The sequence below is a fragment of the Phyllobates terribilis genome, unplaced genomic scaffold, assembly GCF_046119375.1.
Source record: "Phyllobates terribilis strain yellow unplaced genomic scaffold, ASM4611937v1 Scaffold_4__5_contigs__length_816908805, whole genome shotgun sequence".
NCBI lineage: Eukaryota > Metazoa > Chordata > Amphibia > Anura > Dendrobatidae > Phyllobates > Phyllobates terribilis.
In genome coordinates this window covers 110149965-110166006 of record NW_027362764.1, presented here as the reverse complement: position 1 = coordinate 110166006, position 16042 = coordinate 110149965, and the positions used below count along the sequence as shown (strand labels likewise).

General features: G+C 47.9%; 1 protein-coding gene across 1 annotated transcript in view; it reads right to left on the bottom strand.

Moving 5' to 3' along the window:
* Positions 1-16042, bottom strand: part of NCAPG2 (non-SMC condensin II complex subunit G2) — a 75834-nt gene that overhangs the window by 2756 nt on the left and 57036 nt on the right. The window contains exons 20-25 of the mRNA XM_073677682.1: positions 12071-12187; positions 11831-11968; positions 10606-10705; positions 9603-9793; positions 1963-2106; positions 791-894 (exon numbers count right to left, since the gene is read on the bottom strand). Coding sequence (XP_073533783.1) covers positions 791-894; positions 1963-2106; positions 9603-9793; positions 10606-10705; positions 11831-11968; positions 12071-12187 — 794 coding nt within the window. The remainder of the gene's footprint in view (positions 1-790; positions 895-1962; positions 2107-9602; positions 9794-10605; positions 10706-11830; positions 11969-12070; positions 12188-16042) is intronic.

The window sequence follows — 16042 nt, the reverse complement described above, 5'->3', positions numbered from 1 at the left end:
AGGTGGACACCGCCGACACCTATCTGCAGCTGTCAGATGGCAGAGGAAGCTTAACCCTCAAATGCAGGTTCAGGTTCTCAACTAGGACTAAAGAAAAAAAAATATGGAGCTGGTTATGATTTACAAATATCTGTCTGCTTTCTTCCATAAACAGCTCACATCTGACTATGGGTTGTAAGATACATGTATGTGGTATTACAACCAACATAAAAAAAACCCAAAAAACATGTCTATCTAGTCCTGGACAACCCCTTGAAGCTTGGAGCCCTGCACTGTAGATGTAGATTTTACTATAACTTTTCAAGTACCTGCAGCCGCCACTAGAGGGAGCTCACTGCATACTGTGTAATTATAGTGTACCATTGTGCAGAAAGCCCCTAGTGGCAGCTACAAGTGGTATTTTCCTGTAGACACTTCTGTCAATCAGGCCATTAATGTAGCCACTTTCCTCCATTTTAAACAGAATACTGTTGATTTTTAATTTGCCAGCCAAGAAATATAATTTGACCCCAACACTCAGGCTTAGGAGTCAAGGGAGGCCAAATTATTTTCCGTATTTTGCACAAAGGGGCCATGTTAGTATTAGTACTGCACATAGACAGCAGCGTGCTCGGTTATATTTTATGCTAACTAACCCCAGAGGCAGCCGGGCCAGCGTCGTGAGCAGTGAGACCACAATGTGCCAGTGTGAGCTTTAGGAATCCACTGGAGATCAGATACAAAAGTTTTGATGATTGAAAGTTTTAGGAACAACCATGGCATAGATGCCCCATGTACATGTGAACCTTACCTCAGGACACTGGGGGTCTTTATAACAATGGACATCAAACACCGCGACAGCGGAGGAAGATCAGACACAGACGCCGGGGTCTGGATTTCACTTGGGTCTGGAATCTAAAAAGAGCGATACTTATATCATCGGACAACAGTAAAACCCTTTAAGTCCTAATTCTAAAGGTGTCGGGAAATCTCAGAAACACAAACACTGGTGAGTTACATATAAGGAGAAATCGTCTTCTGGTAGCGGCATGTGTGTACACGTCCATCAGCCAGCGGCTCTGAACATACTGGTTACATATGTCCGCGAGCGTGTGAGGCCACAGGGAAAAATACACTCATCAATGAGAAAACAGGCAGTAATGACTGGGGGGAAGCTTCATGAGATTCCTATAGAATAAGACAAATGTTGTCATATAGGATTATTCACATCTCTGCATTTCAGGGCTGAGATGGCAATAAAGACTTCTAGGTCCTGGCCTCCATAACTGCCAAGCACAGCTGTGCCATCTGCATAACTCCCATAGAAACTAATGGGAGTAACATTATTTGCTATGAGAGTTACGTACACAGAATAGCACAGCTGCACTTGCTTCTAGGCCCCTCCACCAGAAGTGGGGGTTACAAAAATGGCCAGGATACCCATCTTGGCCATGAAAGACAAAAATGGAAATAACCCTCTAAGCAACATTTTAATTTTGCATTTTTGATTACATTGGCCTCCATTTCTTGTCCTATTCTTCCACCTCGGCTCTATTTCCCTTTTAGCTTTCTTCTTAGACATTGTTTTGTAGCGTTCTGGTATACTCTACTAGTGCACTCCACCTTACAATACATATTCCTATAAAAAGAAGGCCCAATAGATGCCAAAAACACACTGGTTGTCAAGAGGCAATAAAGAGGTTTAGCATCGCATGTGTGTTCAAAAAGCCATGTGCGAACAGAACTGCAACACTCTAGTTATGGCGATTGTATAAAGAATTTTAATCAAGTACTTCATACAATAACCCATCACCTGCCATAAAGACCCCCAAAAAAGTCCCATCAACAAAGACTACAAAGTGAATTACTCCACATCATATTTCCCACCGGTTCAAATGGCAACTTATCCACGGTACCGAACACAACTACACCAAGACAAATGGACCGATTATCCCTCATGGTGGAATATCCGGCGATACGTACTTTCCGTAATGAATGGCTTATCTCCACGACAGAAGCAGCGATGATGGTGGAGAGCATTCCTCGGTGCACCTCCGGGGACGCTGCACGCCAGCACTGAACCGTCTGGATGAACTGGCCAAGAGGGACTTGCATGGACTGAAGGAGCTACAGGTGAAAGGAAAGAGAAGTGCAACACTTTTGTCAAAAGAAAAAAATTATATTTTGAGGAGACTGACCAAGAAAAACACTGCAATAACAGAACAAGTCTTTACTTTGATTTCTATGGAAGTTACAGAAAACTCCGAGCCGTGCCAAAAAAGTTTAAATGCTCAGTAAAGAGTTCACCAATGTCAACTGCATTCTGACTGGACCTTCCTTTTAACCTCTTCCAAAGATACGAGGTACGAGTAAGTCCTATGTGGTATGCTGGTACTGAAGAACGGAGCAGGCTCAGAAGCCGAGCCTTCACCATACATGGCGGGTGTCACTGCTGTTTAACCACTTTAACAGTCAATTTTATTTTATAAATCAAAAGTGTACAAGATAATAAGGAGATTTTTGTGTACTCAACGTAAAATCTCTTTCTCTTAGCCTCTAATTGGGGGACACAGGACCTTGGGTGTTATGCTGCTGTCCACTAGGAGGCGACACTATGCATAATCTGAAAAAGATTAACCGTGGCTCCTCCCCTGCAGTATACACCCCTAGACGGCGTCAGCCATCTTCAGCTTTGTGCAAAAGCAGTAGGAGGAACGTAACAGATAACAGTCATGCCTATGAAAAGGCAACTATATAAGAACTCATAGGAAAACCAATATGAGAACGCAACTTAACGGCCCGGAAGGGCAACAGGGTGGGAGCTGTGTCCCCCAATTAGAGGCTAAGAGAAAGAGATTTTACGGCGAGTACACAAAAATCTCCTTTACTCTGTCGCCTCATTGGGGGACACAGGACTTTGGGACGTCCCAAAGCAGTCCCTGGGTGGGAAGCAATGGACGAATATTGTGTAGATGGGTCCCTATAATTAGGGTACTGCCGCCTGCAGAACACATCTGCCCAGGCTCACATCTACTGAGGACTGGGTATGAACGTTATAGTGATTGGTAGACGTGTGTAGGCTAGTCCAGGTGGCTGCCTTACACACTTGTTGTGCCGAAGCCTGGTGCCGAATGGCCCAGGAGGCCCCTACCGCACGTGTCGAATGTGCCGTAATACCTACTGAAAGAGCAGAATTTTTGAGGCGGTAGGCCTCTTGTATGGTGGATCTGATCCACCTGGCAAGGGTAGCTTAGAAGCTGGCAGACCCTTGAGGCCACCTTCCAGAAGGAGGAAAAGAGAATCAGATTTCCGGAAGGGCGCAGTCCTAGACACATAGATACGCAATGCCCTGACAAGGTCAAGCGTATGGAAAGCCTTTTCCACTCTATGAACCGGAACCGGACAGAGGGATGGTAGCAAAATTTCTTCATTGAGATGGAAGTTGGACACAACCTTCGGAAGGAAGGATAGAACCGTACGGAGGACTACCTTGTCCTGGAAAAAATTCAGGAAGGGCTGTGTGCAGGAGAGTGCTGTGAGTTCAGACACCCTGCGTAGCGAGGTGATTGCCATGAGGAAAAAAAACACCTTCTGTGATAGAAGACGAGTGGGACTTCCCTAAGGGATTCAAAGGGTGATTCCTGCAATGCAGTCAGCACCAGGTTGAGGTCCCACGCTTCTAGTGGTCGTCTGTAGGGGGGAACCAATCAGGAAACCCCCTGAAGAATGTTCTTACTTGCGGTTTGTAAGCAATGCACTTTTGAAAAAGCACTGAAAGGGCTGACGCCTGGCTCTTAAGGGAGGCCAGGGATAGTCTGGCTTCCAGGCCCGATTGGAGAAAACAGAGTACCCTAGGTAGGGAATAGGGTAGTGGGGTTTGGCTACGAGATTCGCACCAGGTAAAGAAGGCTTTCCAGGTACGGTAGTAAATCTTGGCAGAGGTTGGTTTTCGTGCTCTGATCATGGTTCCATTGACATCTGGCGAAAAACCTGCCTGGGTTAGAATCCAGGTCTCAATGGCCACGCCGTCAAATTGAGGGCCTCTAAGTTCTGGTGGTAGAACGGGCCTTGTGATAGAAGATCAGGGTGGTCGGGGAGACGCCAGGGTACGTCTGCTGTGAGTCATACGATGTCGGCTTACAGTGTACGCCTGGGCCAGTCCGGTGCAATTAGGATGGTTGGTACTCCCTCCTGTTTGATCTTTCTCACCACTCTGGAAATTAGGGGGAGAGGTGGAAACATGTACAGGAGCTGGAACTGGGTCCAGTCCTGAACCAGGGCGTCCTCCGCTAGCGCTTGCGGGTCGCGTGATCTGGCCATGAAGTAGGAGACTTTGGCATTGAGGTGAGACGCCATTAGGTCCACGTCCGGAGCACCCCAACAATGGCAGATCTGTTGAAAGATTTCGGGATGGAGAGCCCACTCTCCCGAGTCTATTCCTTGCCGGCTGAGGAAGTCTGCTTCCCAGTTGTCTACACCCGGAATGTGGACCGCAGAGATAATGGAGCTCGTTTTCTCCGCCCAGTTAAGGATGCGTGTCACTTCTTGCATCGCTCTGGCACTGTGGGTTCCCCCTTGGTGATTGACATATGCCACGGCTGTGGCATTGTCCGATTGTACTCTGATGTGAGAGGCTGCCAGTAAGTGATGGAAGGCTCTCAACGCCAAGAGGATGGCACGAATCTCCAGGATGTTGATGGGCAACGTTGCTTCCGCTGGGGACCACTTGCCCTGTGCTCTGTGGTGTAGGTGTACTGCACCCCAACCCGTCAGGCTTGCGTCTGTGGTCAGGACCTTCCATTGACCTGGGGGAAAGCATTTCCCTTTTGTTAGAGGGGTCCGGTTGAGCCACCAGTGAAGGGACTTCCTGGTTGACAACGTCAGCAGGAACTTCCTGTCGAGGGAAGAAGGGTTCCTGTCCCATGACTTGAGACTGTCTAATTGGAGAGGTCTGAGGTGAAGCTGGGCAAATGGAACCGCTTCTATTGCCGCCACCATCCTGCCAAGGACTCTCATGGCAAACCGGAGAGATCGAGGGGGTTTGCTGAGAAGGGTGCGAACTCCTAAACGGAGAGGCAGTGCCTTGTCCTTGGGAAGGAGTATTAGACCCCTGGAGGTATTTAGCATTCCCAGGAATGTCAGAGACTGGTTTGGGGCTGGTGACGACTTTTGTAGGTTGACTAACCAGCCCAGGCGACTCAGAGTGTCGATAAAGATTGAGACACTGAGCTCGCAGTCCTTGAAGGTGGGAGCGTTGACAAGGAGATCGTCTAGATCTGGAATGACCACTATGCCTCTGGAGTGTAGGACGTGCATGGTGGCTGCCATGACTTTGGTAAACACTCTGGGGGTCGTGGCGAGTCCGAACGGGAGAGCCACGAACTGGTAGTGGTCCTGGTCGATTGCGAACCTGAGAAATCTCTGATGGGCAGGTGCAATCGGTATATGCAGGTAAGCATCTTATATGTCTATATTCTCCTTTTTCCATGGATGCGATGGTGGAACGAAGAGACTCCATACTGAAGTGACGTACTCTTACATATTTGTTGAGCTGTTTTAGATCTAGTATGGGCCGTGCCCCACCTCCTTTCTTGGGGACTACGAATAGATTGGAGTAGAACCCTTGGAAGCGCTCGGCTGTTGGGACACGTATTATGACACGTGCTTGAAGGAGCGAGGAGACCGCTTGGTGAAAAGCTTTTTCTGGCGGTTTTGGGGGAACAGATATAAGGAATCTGTTTGGTGAGTTGGAAGTAAATTTTATTTTGTATCCTGAAGATACTAGTTCCCTGACCCACCTGTCTTCTGTAATAGGTAGCCAGACTTGAAGAAAGAGTAAAAGTCGGCCGCCTACAGGTGGAGTGTCTTTTTGAGTCCGTGAGTCATGATGAGAAGAAATTTTCTGGATTTCCCTCTTTTTGATTGGCCTGCATTTGACAGCCAGGTCTTGTCCGACTTTTGTGTCGATCTCGAGTCTTCCCTGCGTGTGAAGCGGCTGTTATTTTGTGCTGGCCGAAAGACGGACCAGCCGGAAGAGTTCCGAAAGGATCGGAATCTAGCTTGGTTATGCTCATTATAATTGCGTTTGGGTTTCAGTTGGGGAAGAGAGGTTTTCTTACCCCCGGTGGGGTTGGATTTCATTGTGTCCAACCTTTCACCGAAAAGCCGACCGCTGAGGTATGGAAGCTGCGTGAGGGACTTCTTAGAGGCTGCGTCCGCTTTCCATTCACGCAGCCAAAGGATACGCCGAATAGTGATGGCGTGTGATATTGCCCCCGCTGCACCTCTTGCAGAATCCAGAGCTGCATGGAGCATGTAATCTGCCACAACTGGTATTTGAACTGCTTGTTCCGACAGTTCAGGGGCAGAAGCTTGAAGGCCAGTTTGTAAATTTTTGCCCAAGCCAGTATGGTCTTGGCTGCCCAGACTGAAGCAAGCGCGGGAGCTAGGGAGGCTCCTGTGATTTTGCAAATTGAACGAGCAATACTTTCTACCTGCCGGTCTGCTGCATCCCTGAGGGTTGAGCTATCTGGCAGTGAAAGAAGTGTCTGTGCTGGCAGCCTGGAGACTGGGGGGTCCACTGCTGGTGGGTCTGTCCATTCTTTGAGGATAGATTTTAAATTCTGAATGATTCAAGAAAAACTTAGGTGGCTTCAGGGCTCCTTCAAATGAAATGTTATCTTGTGGTGCGTCCGGGGTCGGATCAGAGATATCCAGCACCCGATGTATGGATGAGATTATGTCCTCAACTAGCGCTGTATTGCTAGGTGGGCTTAGAGTTAGGGATCCATCAGTTTCTTTGTCTGAGTCGGAATCTTCTGACTCCTGTGTGTCACAAAGGTGTCTCCTAGGTGAATCAGAATGGAGTATTTCTCTGGACGGGGAATGGTGAAGAGAAATATAATCCCTGTCCCTGGTAGGGGACTGTCTAAATGACCTGGGACTACAGTATCTGTCCCTAGACAGGGATGACCGTGTGCTGTGTGATGATGCAGATGAGTGTGACCTATGGGTGTGCTTGCGTCCTGACCTGGATGTGCCTGGGTCAGTATGTGGCTGAGTCAGACTTTCCCTTTGCTGGGTAGTCTAGCAGAGGTATGACTTTGCAGAGCCTGAATCAATTGTCGGTCATGTTATCTATGAACTGTGTCATAGATTGTGACATTTGAGTGGCCCATTCCACTGAAGGGTAGTAGGGGCTGCTTGGGACTCTAGCACAGTAGTCTGCGTACAATCCTCGCAATGCGGATATGCCGCTGGGAAGAGCATTACTGCAGGCTTCTCACCACTCTGGAAAAGCAGTTCTGCCTGGTTTTCTTAGACTTTGAGCCCGGCATAGTGCACCTGGAGTGGCTATGCAGGGGGGCTAACTGTGCAGAGGAGGATACAGAGTATTAGAAAATTCACAGCTGAGGGGTAACTCAAGGTGAGAACTTACCCCACCAATGTGCCCCTGTGAGCAGCGCTGAAAAAGCCTGGTCCTGTGCCTCCCGGGAGACCTGGCTGGCCTGTGAATGTCCTGCAGCAGTAATGGCCGCCGTAGCTCTTCTCCTGTATCCTGAGGTGAAGGAGAAGGGGGGCGGAGCGCTGCAAGGGCGGCAGTTTCTTTGGAGATGCGCGCCCTGCAGCCTAGATCCGCCCCGTGTGGCACCGCAGAGTGTCAAAATCGTCATCCGGGGGGCGGAGAATGGGCGGTAGCTTCGGCTAGGCCAAAGCCGCGGTCTAAATTTATTTTCTATGCACAAAAGAGTTTCAGGCCGGCGCGGTAGTCCGGGGGAGATCAGAACCGGAACCCCCCGGATTGAAAGGCAGAATGGCAGTGGGGGCATAAATGGAAGGGGGCTCTGAAGAGAGTCCCCCTTAGGGAGAAAGCTGCCGCAGGTGCAGAGCCGGTGAAGGCCTGTGCCTATATGTGCCATGGCTGCCTGCACTCCCCCCGGCTCCTACAGGATCCCACAGACAGACTGGGGCTCCTGTATTGCTGCTGGTCCTCGGCTGCAGTGTGCTGGCTGGTGAGAGCTGCAGATGCTGCCGTCCAGGCCCTACCTGATGGTGTCTCAACCTAATTCCCCCAGGGGGGTTTAGGGAGGGTGCCGCTGTCACCTGTCAGGGGGCTTTGTCCTCGCCTCAACTTCGGACCAAGACCGAGGGAATTGGGGAAGGAGGGGTGTTCTCAACTTCGAGCCTGACCCGAGGGGTCGGAGAAGGAGCAGCATGGTGGCTATGCCATCTCAACTTCAACTGTGCACCCCATAGTAGGGGGCAGAGGAAGGAGCCATGCCGGGGGTCTCTTCAGAGACCCTCTTTTCTTCATCTGTAATCCCGTGCTGAAGCGAGGCACGGGTGAAGGTCTGAGGTGTGCCTCCTTGCGACACTAAGCAAAAACTGAAGATGGCTGACGCCGTCTAGGGGTGTATACTGCAGGGGAGGAGCCACAGTTAATCTTTTTCAGATTATGCATAGTGTCGCCTCCTAGTGGACAGCAGCATAACACCCAAGGTCCTGTGTCCCCCAATGAGGCGACAGAGTAAAATACTTTTTTATAATTTATCTTATCACAGTAATCTGCTTCTTTCGCCACCAGGACTGATCTTTCATTTTCAAAATTCTCAATTCACAGGTAAAATTTATATTCAAGGAAGACAGATTGTTACATTACGGAGATAGAAGATGACAATTATGACAATTGATGCTGATAAGATTCTATTAAGAAAGAAGGTTGGAAGGAGCTCCATCTCCAGCTTCCCCCTCCCCTCTACATAGAATCTTATCAGCACCAACTGCCATCTCCTATCTCAGTAATGTAACACTCTGTCTTCATCGAATACAGACTTTACCTGTGAATTGCGAATGAACGATCAGTCCAGGAAGAGAAAGAATTGGCTAGCTCGGATAAGATATATTAGAGTTTATTTTCATGTGTACTATTCATTTATGAAATAAATATGTAAATGACAGTTACGCTAAGTAATTTCACCACACACTGCAATTCTGATGTACAAGCTATCAAATGATCGCAAAGGAAAAAAAAAAAAAAGGAATTAAAGTTTTTTAAATTTTGAAATTCCCCACCTTTCTTAACAGGGTTGTGGAGTCGGAGTCGTGGTCTGTGTCCATTTTGGTGGAGTCAGAGTCGGAATCTGTATAAAATGGACTGACTCCAACTCCTAAAATATATAATAAATTGGGTACAGTAGTTCAATGCAGTTTATGGGGAATATTTTTTTCATAAGAATTTGGGAAAGTTATGAAATGTCCTATAAATGTCTGTCCTATTCCTGATCTAAGGGTCTAGACTTTTAGCTGAGATGAATCTGTGCTACAGTAAATTTATCACGTAAACATGAGCCATGTCTGAGGGAGTCGTGGAGTTGGAGTCGGTGTCATGGAAATTGAGGAGTCGGAGTTGGAGGTTTGGCAAAAGTCGAATGTGCAAATTCGTCCAGTCAGGAAGGGATTAAAGAGCAGCAGAAAAAATAAAGGTGAACACTTCTTGGGTGACTGAATGGTCCATTCATGACATTTTCTGCAGAAAAGGAGAAACTTCCCGATCCGTCCGGTTTGTGAACCACCAGGTAAGTTCTTACCCCATATTCCCAGCCCCGTGCAGTCATGCCATGTACCTGGAGCGCTTCATCCTGCTGTCTCCTCAGTCTACGAGCTGCAGTCTCTAGAGCTTTGTGGAAGACTGTCTGAATGGCGTCAAGGTGTTTCTCCAATTCAGTAGCAGTGTTACTCATCTTCTGAGCCAGGCAAACTTCTGTTATCTCCTTCAGGACAGACATTAGCACTGGCAGGCAGTTATAGAACTTCTCTGGGATCAGAAAATCATACAGCACATCAATAAACCCCCTGCCTAATATCACCCTCCGGCATCATTCTCACCACCTGCGCTACTGGATTACTCAAAAGACAAGACCCCATCGTGCTACTTCCATTTTGCATTGACACCCACAGCTACTAGGAGAATTCGGAGACCCCAAATGTGCCTGTCACCGTCTCCACAAAGTATAGTGGAGAGACGTCTCTAGCCATTGAAGTCTGAAGGAGATAAAGAGTCGAGCAAGTAGCACAGTCTACCAATATCTGCGGGTCCCAGGGATTGACCGACTTCTCAGGTTTGTAAAGCACATGGAAGTTTATATATAATGCTGCTTTAACATGATAGTCCCTTTTAAAGCTGTATGTGTGCATTTGTCCAAACCCTTCTCAATCCGTACGTTTGTCCCCAGTAAAATAATAACACTTTTACTCACCTCCGGTGCCACTGCCATTTCAGTGGTGTCAGCACTAGCTCTCCCAGGGATCGCGTGACAATCAGTCTTCGGACAAATCACATACATCCGGAGGAAGTGAGAGCCGCAGTAGGGATCACGTGATGCAACAATGTCACGAGAGCCCCGGGAGAGCCTGTGCCGACACAGTTAGAACCTTCGCATCGGAGGTGAATATAGATAATATTTTACTGGGTGCAAACATATGGACTTAGAAGGGGTTGTCCGGGTAGTGGACAACCCCTTTATTACAAAATGTGTTCAGATTCAATCCTCCAGGTTTTAAGTCTCCCCCATGTTACACTGACACTTGCTACGACTGCATTCAATCACGCCAGTCGTACATACTCACCACTTTGTATTATCAATATAGCAATTTGAAGAATTTGTGCATGAAATTCGGGGTCAGCAAGTCCAACCATTACTACATCTTTACAGATTGTCAGGTATGTCTATTAGAAAAAAATAGGTAGAAAATCACTGACAGAAATATTTATATAACTGCAGGTACATAGCTACATATTATTTGGAGTGTCACTCACTTAAAAGGGAATCTGGCAGCAGGTTATTGCTATGTAAACAGAGCAGGGGTAGAGAGGCTGATTCCAGCGATGTGTCACTTACTGGGCAATTTGGTGCAGTTTTGATAAAATCCCTGGTTTATCTGTAGAAGATCTACCAATGGTGCAAATGCCGAGTATAACCCCACCATCACCACTGATTGGCAGCTTCTTGTGTACACTGTACAATCAGACAATCAGTGATGGGGGCGGAGTTACACAGATTAGCTGGACTGTCTGGCATGGGACCCCTAGTCCTGCAGTGATAATCTCCTGCTGATAAAACACTGACTGTATTAAAACTACAGCAAGCTGCTGAGCAAATGACATCGCTGGAACTCAATCTCTGTCCCTACATTTTGCTGCTCTTAGTTTAAGTAGGAAAAAAGAAGCCTGATGAGAAGAGTCCCTTTAATGTGACTATATCCAGACCACGTGTCAAATAAAACTTGAACCTCAAAAGGTGGCTTTGGTGAAGTCCCTTGAGTAACAAAAGAACGACAGGAGAGGACTTCAGACCATCTACCACATGAAAAAAAAAAAGCTGGCTAAGCCTTAAGAAAAAATGCTGCATATTAAAAACAGGGCTCGGCAAAATAGGCAACTGAAAAGGGTGGGAGCCTAGGATATATAATTTTTTCTTTTAGAGATTCAGAAACATTTATACAAAAATAAAGCATATAAGTAAAAACAAAATAAAACGCTTTCCTGTGTGTTAGGCTATATTCACAGCTCTCGATGCAAATATGAAAGGTATCCATGGACCTCAAATAACCCCTTCGGAGAGTTTATGCTGGTATAACACTTCACTATATAAAAAAAAAAGTGCAGTTGGGCAAAGTATGCCATTATGTGTCTATAGGATGGTACACGTTGGATAAATTGGGAAATCCTCCTGTCATATACCCCTGACGGAAAGCTTAAATCTGTTATAAACAAAACCCAAATTAGAAGACTCTTGCGTATGCTGCGAGAAAAAAATACCCCTTGGTAGCCTATAAGTTAACAAGATCTCACCTTAAGTATTTCTAGAGACAAATCAATCTGCTGATCTGAAAAGACTTCACCAGAGCCAAGGAGTGCAAGATGTTGCTTTTCAATCCAGGACCCCATGTCTTCCATGAGCAACAGATATGTTCTTCCTTCTGAGTTAAACTATAAATGTAAAGCAGAGATGATGCTCGCCAGTAAGAGCCCATAAAATGCCTGCACTCTGAGCAATGTCTTCCAGACCAATAATCATAGTGGCCACATTACCTTGTATTGGAGGTGGATGCTGAGCCTGAGGTACAGGCTGAAGGCCCTCAGGGCGGTTTCTTGAGTGACCTTGTGCGATGTATCATCTGAAGGCTTCATAAATGAGAATAGTACCTCCTAAAATAAAGACGGCATCAGAGGAAAGTCAATTTCATCAATAATATCAGTGATCAATAAGTGAGTCCATCACTAGTGACGAATAATGACCAAGAAAATACAACACTGTTGCAATAATAATCACATGCATGAGAGCATACCAAAAGCTCATCTCATCCCCATCCTTAAAGGATGCAAGGAACAGATTCCTAGATGTAGGGGGTAAGTCAACAAGTAAATTAAAGGGTTGTTCTTGTGTTTCATCTTCATCAGCCTCCCAGTTTGCCATGGAAGAGGTCGGGGTGCACTCCTGATGATGGATATTTTACACCAGTAGCCTGGTTGCACTACTGGCCCGAACTGGGCGCTCAACCAATGCCGCAAGGACAGGCAGCATTGCATGTGCAGCATCGGAGTACATTGGAAAGAAAACTGGAGGGATCATGCGCTCCAGCGGCTAGCTTCATTAAGCACTGGGCATGCTCGACCATCACAGTCAGTCTGCAGCGGTGGCCAGTAACCTATAGAACAACTTATAGTATGCTTCATCATGGGTCAATAAAGAATTTTAAACTTGTGATGAACGCAAGTGCTTGTCACCCTAGTTTGCCTAGGGTGCTCGGGTATGAACAGAGTATTGCAGGTGCTTGAGTGACATGTTCGAGACCCCATGTTTTGCAACTGTTAAGACACAAATCATATGAGGATTGCCTGACAAACACGGGTAATCCCCCCATGTTTTGTGGCTGTCTAATAGCAATGAAACATGTGGCAGCGGGGACTCTAACATGTCACTCAAGCACCCGCGATAATCTGTGCATACCCGAGCACCATAGGCAAACTCTGGTGACGAGAACTTGCGCTCATCACTAATCTTAATCCTTTTAACAGCGGACATTAAGGGGCCTTATTCATCAGCGCTGCATTTTAACAGCACTAAGGAATAATTGAATAGCACCCCTCCACCCCCTCTCGAGGTTGCAAATTCTGTGGGTTGTGCATGACAGCAGACACCCACAGATATCGGCCCCGGGCTAGTTTTGAAACCGATCGGAGCCGATCAATCGCAGCACCGATAACTAAGTGGCTAAAAGGGGGTTAAAAGAGCCCCTCTGCCAGGATCAACCCCCCATGATCATTGCCATGGTACCTTGCAGTTATCTGAAGAGCCCAGGGTATGGTTGTCTGTCAGATCCAGCTATAAGCAGGGTCTCAGACACAGTCAGTTTCTCACTGACAGGTCTCATGTAGTACACGAGTACTACAGTGCATGAGAAAAACGATCAAAGTAAAAAAATATATATCTATGTCCCACAGTGAGACAAAGTGGATGAGCTAAAAAAAATAAATAAAAAAAAAAAAGTACATAAGATATGTAATAAAATAAAAAAAAAAAAAAAAAAAAAAAAAAGCAGTACATAAAATTGGTATCGCCATTTCCGAAAGATCTATAAAATTGTCACGTTATTTTGTTTCGTACAGCGAACAAAAAAAAAAGTCAAAAATGTAGATTTTATATCATGCTGAAACCACGTGATGAATAAAAAGCGATCAAAAAGTCATAGGTACAAAAAAAAAAAAATGGTATAAATGAAAACGCCAAACTGTCCAGCAAAAAACAAGCCCTAATTTGGCTCGTTCGGCAAAAAAGTTATAACTGAGTTTGGTGGTGCAAATACAAATCCATTTTTGTAAAATATTGATTTTAGTCTAAATGCAGCAAAGCAAAAAAAAAAAAAACAACTATATAAATCTGGTATAGCTGTAATCGTATTGACCCAACGAACAAATCATTTTTTTCTGCAATTTCGCCGCATTTGGAGATTTTTTTCCCCTGATTACATGGTTAAATTAAAAGTATCATTCAAAACTACAACTTGACCAGCAAAAAAACACAACCCCTCAATGTCGAAGGAAAAATTAAAAGTTATGACTTTTTGAAGAAGGAGACGTAAAAAATGTAAGAGCAAAAATGAAAAGTTGTTAATTTTTACCATTGGTGATGTTCACACTAACCCTTTAAATCAGGGGTCTCAAACACGCGGCCCGCGGGCCGCATGCGGCCCCAGAGGCTGCTTTATGCGGCCCGCAGGCACAGACCCCTTGACGATTCCGACCTGGTCCAGGAGGAGCCGCCGACAGCAGCGCTGCATTGCCGCACAGAGACTGTCTCCCAGCACTGCATTTCCAATGCCAGCCGCTGGCCAATCAGAGGCCAGCAGCTGATATCTGCGTGTCGGCGCAGCGAGTATGACGTCATTGCCATATGCAGATGTCAGCTGCTGGCCTCTGATTGGCCGGCGGCTGACATTGAAAATGCTGTGCTGGGAGACGGTCTCTGTGCGGCAATGCAGCGCTGCTGTCGGCGGCTCCTCCTGGACCAGGTCGGGATCGTCAAGGGGTCTGACTCTGTGGTGCCTGCGGGCCACATCTGCAGGAAGGCCGCCGAGGGAACGGAGGACAGGTGAGAATCATCTTTTTTTTTTTTCTATTTTATGTGTGTGAAGAACAGCACAGGGGGCACATAGCCACAACATGGGGACCGGGATGGGGCACATAGCCACAAGAGGGGACCTGGATGGGGCACATAGCCACAGGACGGGGACCTAGATGGGGCACATAGCCACAGGACGGGGACCTAGATGGGGCACATAGCCACAGGATGGGGACCTGGATGGGGCACATAGCCACAGGACGGGGACCTGGATGGGGCACATAGCCACAGGACGGGGACCTAGATGGGGCACATAGCCACAGGATGGGGACCTGGATGGGGCACATAGCCACAGGACGGGGACCTGGATAGGGCACATAGCCACAGGACGGGGACCTGGATAGGGCACATAGCCACAGGATGTGGACCTGGATGGGGCACATAGCCACAGGATGTGGACCTGGATGGGGCACATAGCCACAGGATGTGGACCTGGATGGGGCACATAGCCACAAGATGGGGACCGGGATGGGGCACATAGCCACAAGATGGGGACCTGGATGGGGCACATAGCCACAGGACGGGGACCTGGATGGGGCACATAGCCACAGGACGGGGACCTGGATGGGGCACATAGCCACAGGACGGGGACCTGGATGGGGCACAGAGCCACAGGATGGGGACCTGGATGAGGCACATAGCCACAAGATGGGGACCGGGATGGGGCACATAGCCACAAGATGGGGACCTGGATGGGGCACATAGCCACAGGACGGGGACCTGGATGGGGCACATAGCCACAGGACGGGGACCTGGATGGGGCACATAGCCACAGGATGTGGACCTGGATGGGGCACATAGCCACAGGATGTGGACCTGGATGGGGCACATAGCCACAAGATGGGGACCGGGATGGGGCACATAGCCACAAGATGGGGACCTGGATGGGGCACATAGCCACAGGACGGGGACCTGGATGGGGCACATAGCCACAGGACGGGGACCTGGATGGGGCACATAGCCACAGGACGGGGACCTGGATGGGGCACAGAGCCACAGGATGGGGACCTGGATGGGGCACATAGCCACAAGATGGGGACCGGGATGGGGCACATAGCCACAAGATGGGGACCTGGATGGGGCACATAGCCACAAGACAGGGACCTGGATGGGGCACATAGCCACAGGACGGGGACCTGGATGGGGCACATAGCCACAGGACGGGGACCTGGATGGGGCACATAGCCACAGGACGGGGACCTGGATGGGGCACATAGCCACAGGATGGGGACCTGGATGGGGCACATAGCCACAAGATGGGGACCTGGATGGGGCACATAGCCACAAGAGGGGACCTGGATGGGGCACATAGCCACAAGATGGGGACCTGGATGGGGAACATTGCCACAGGATGGGGACCTGGATGGGGCACAGAGCCACAA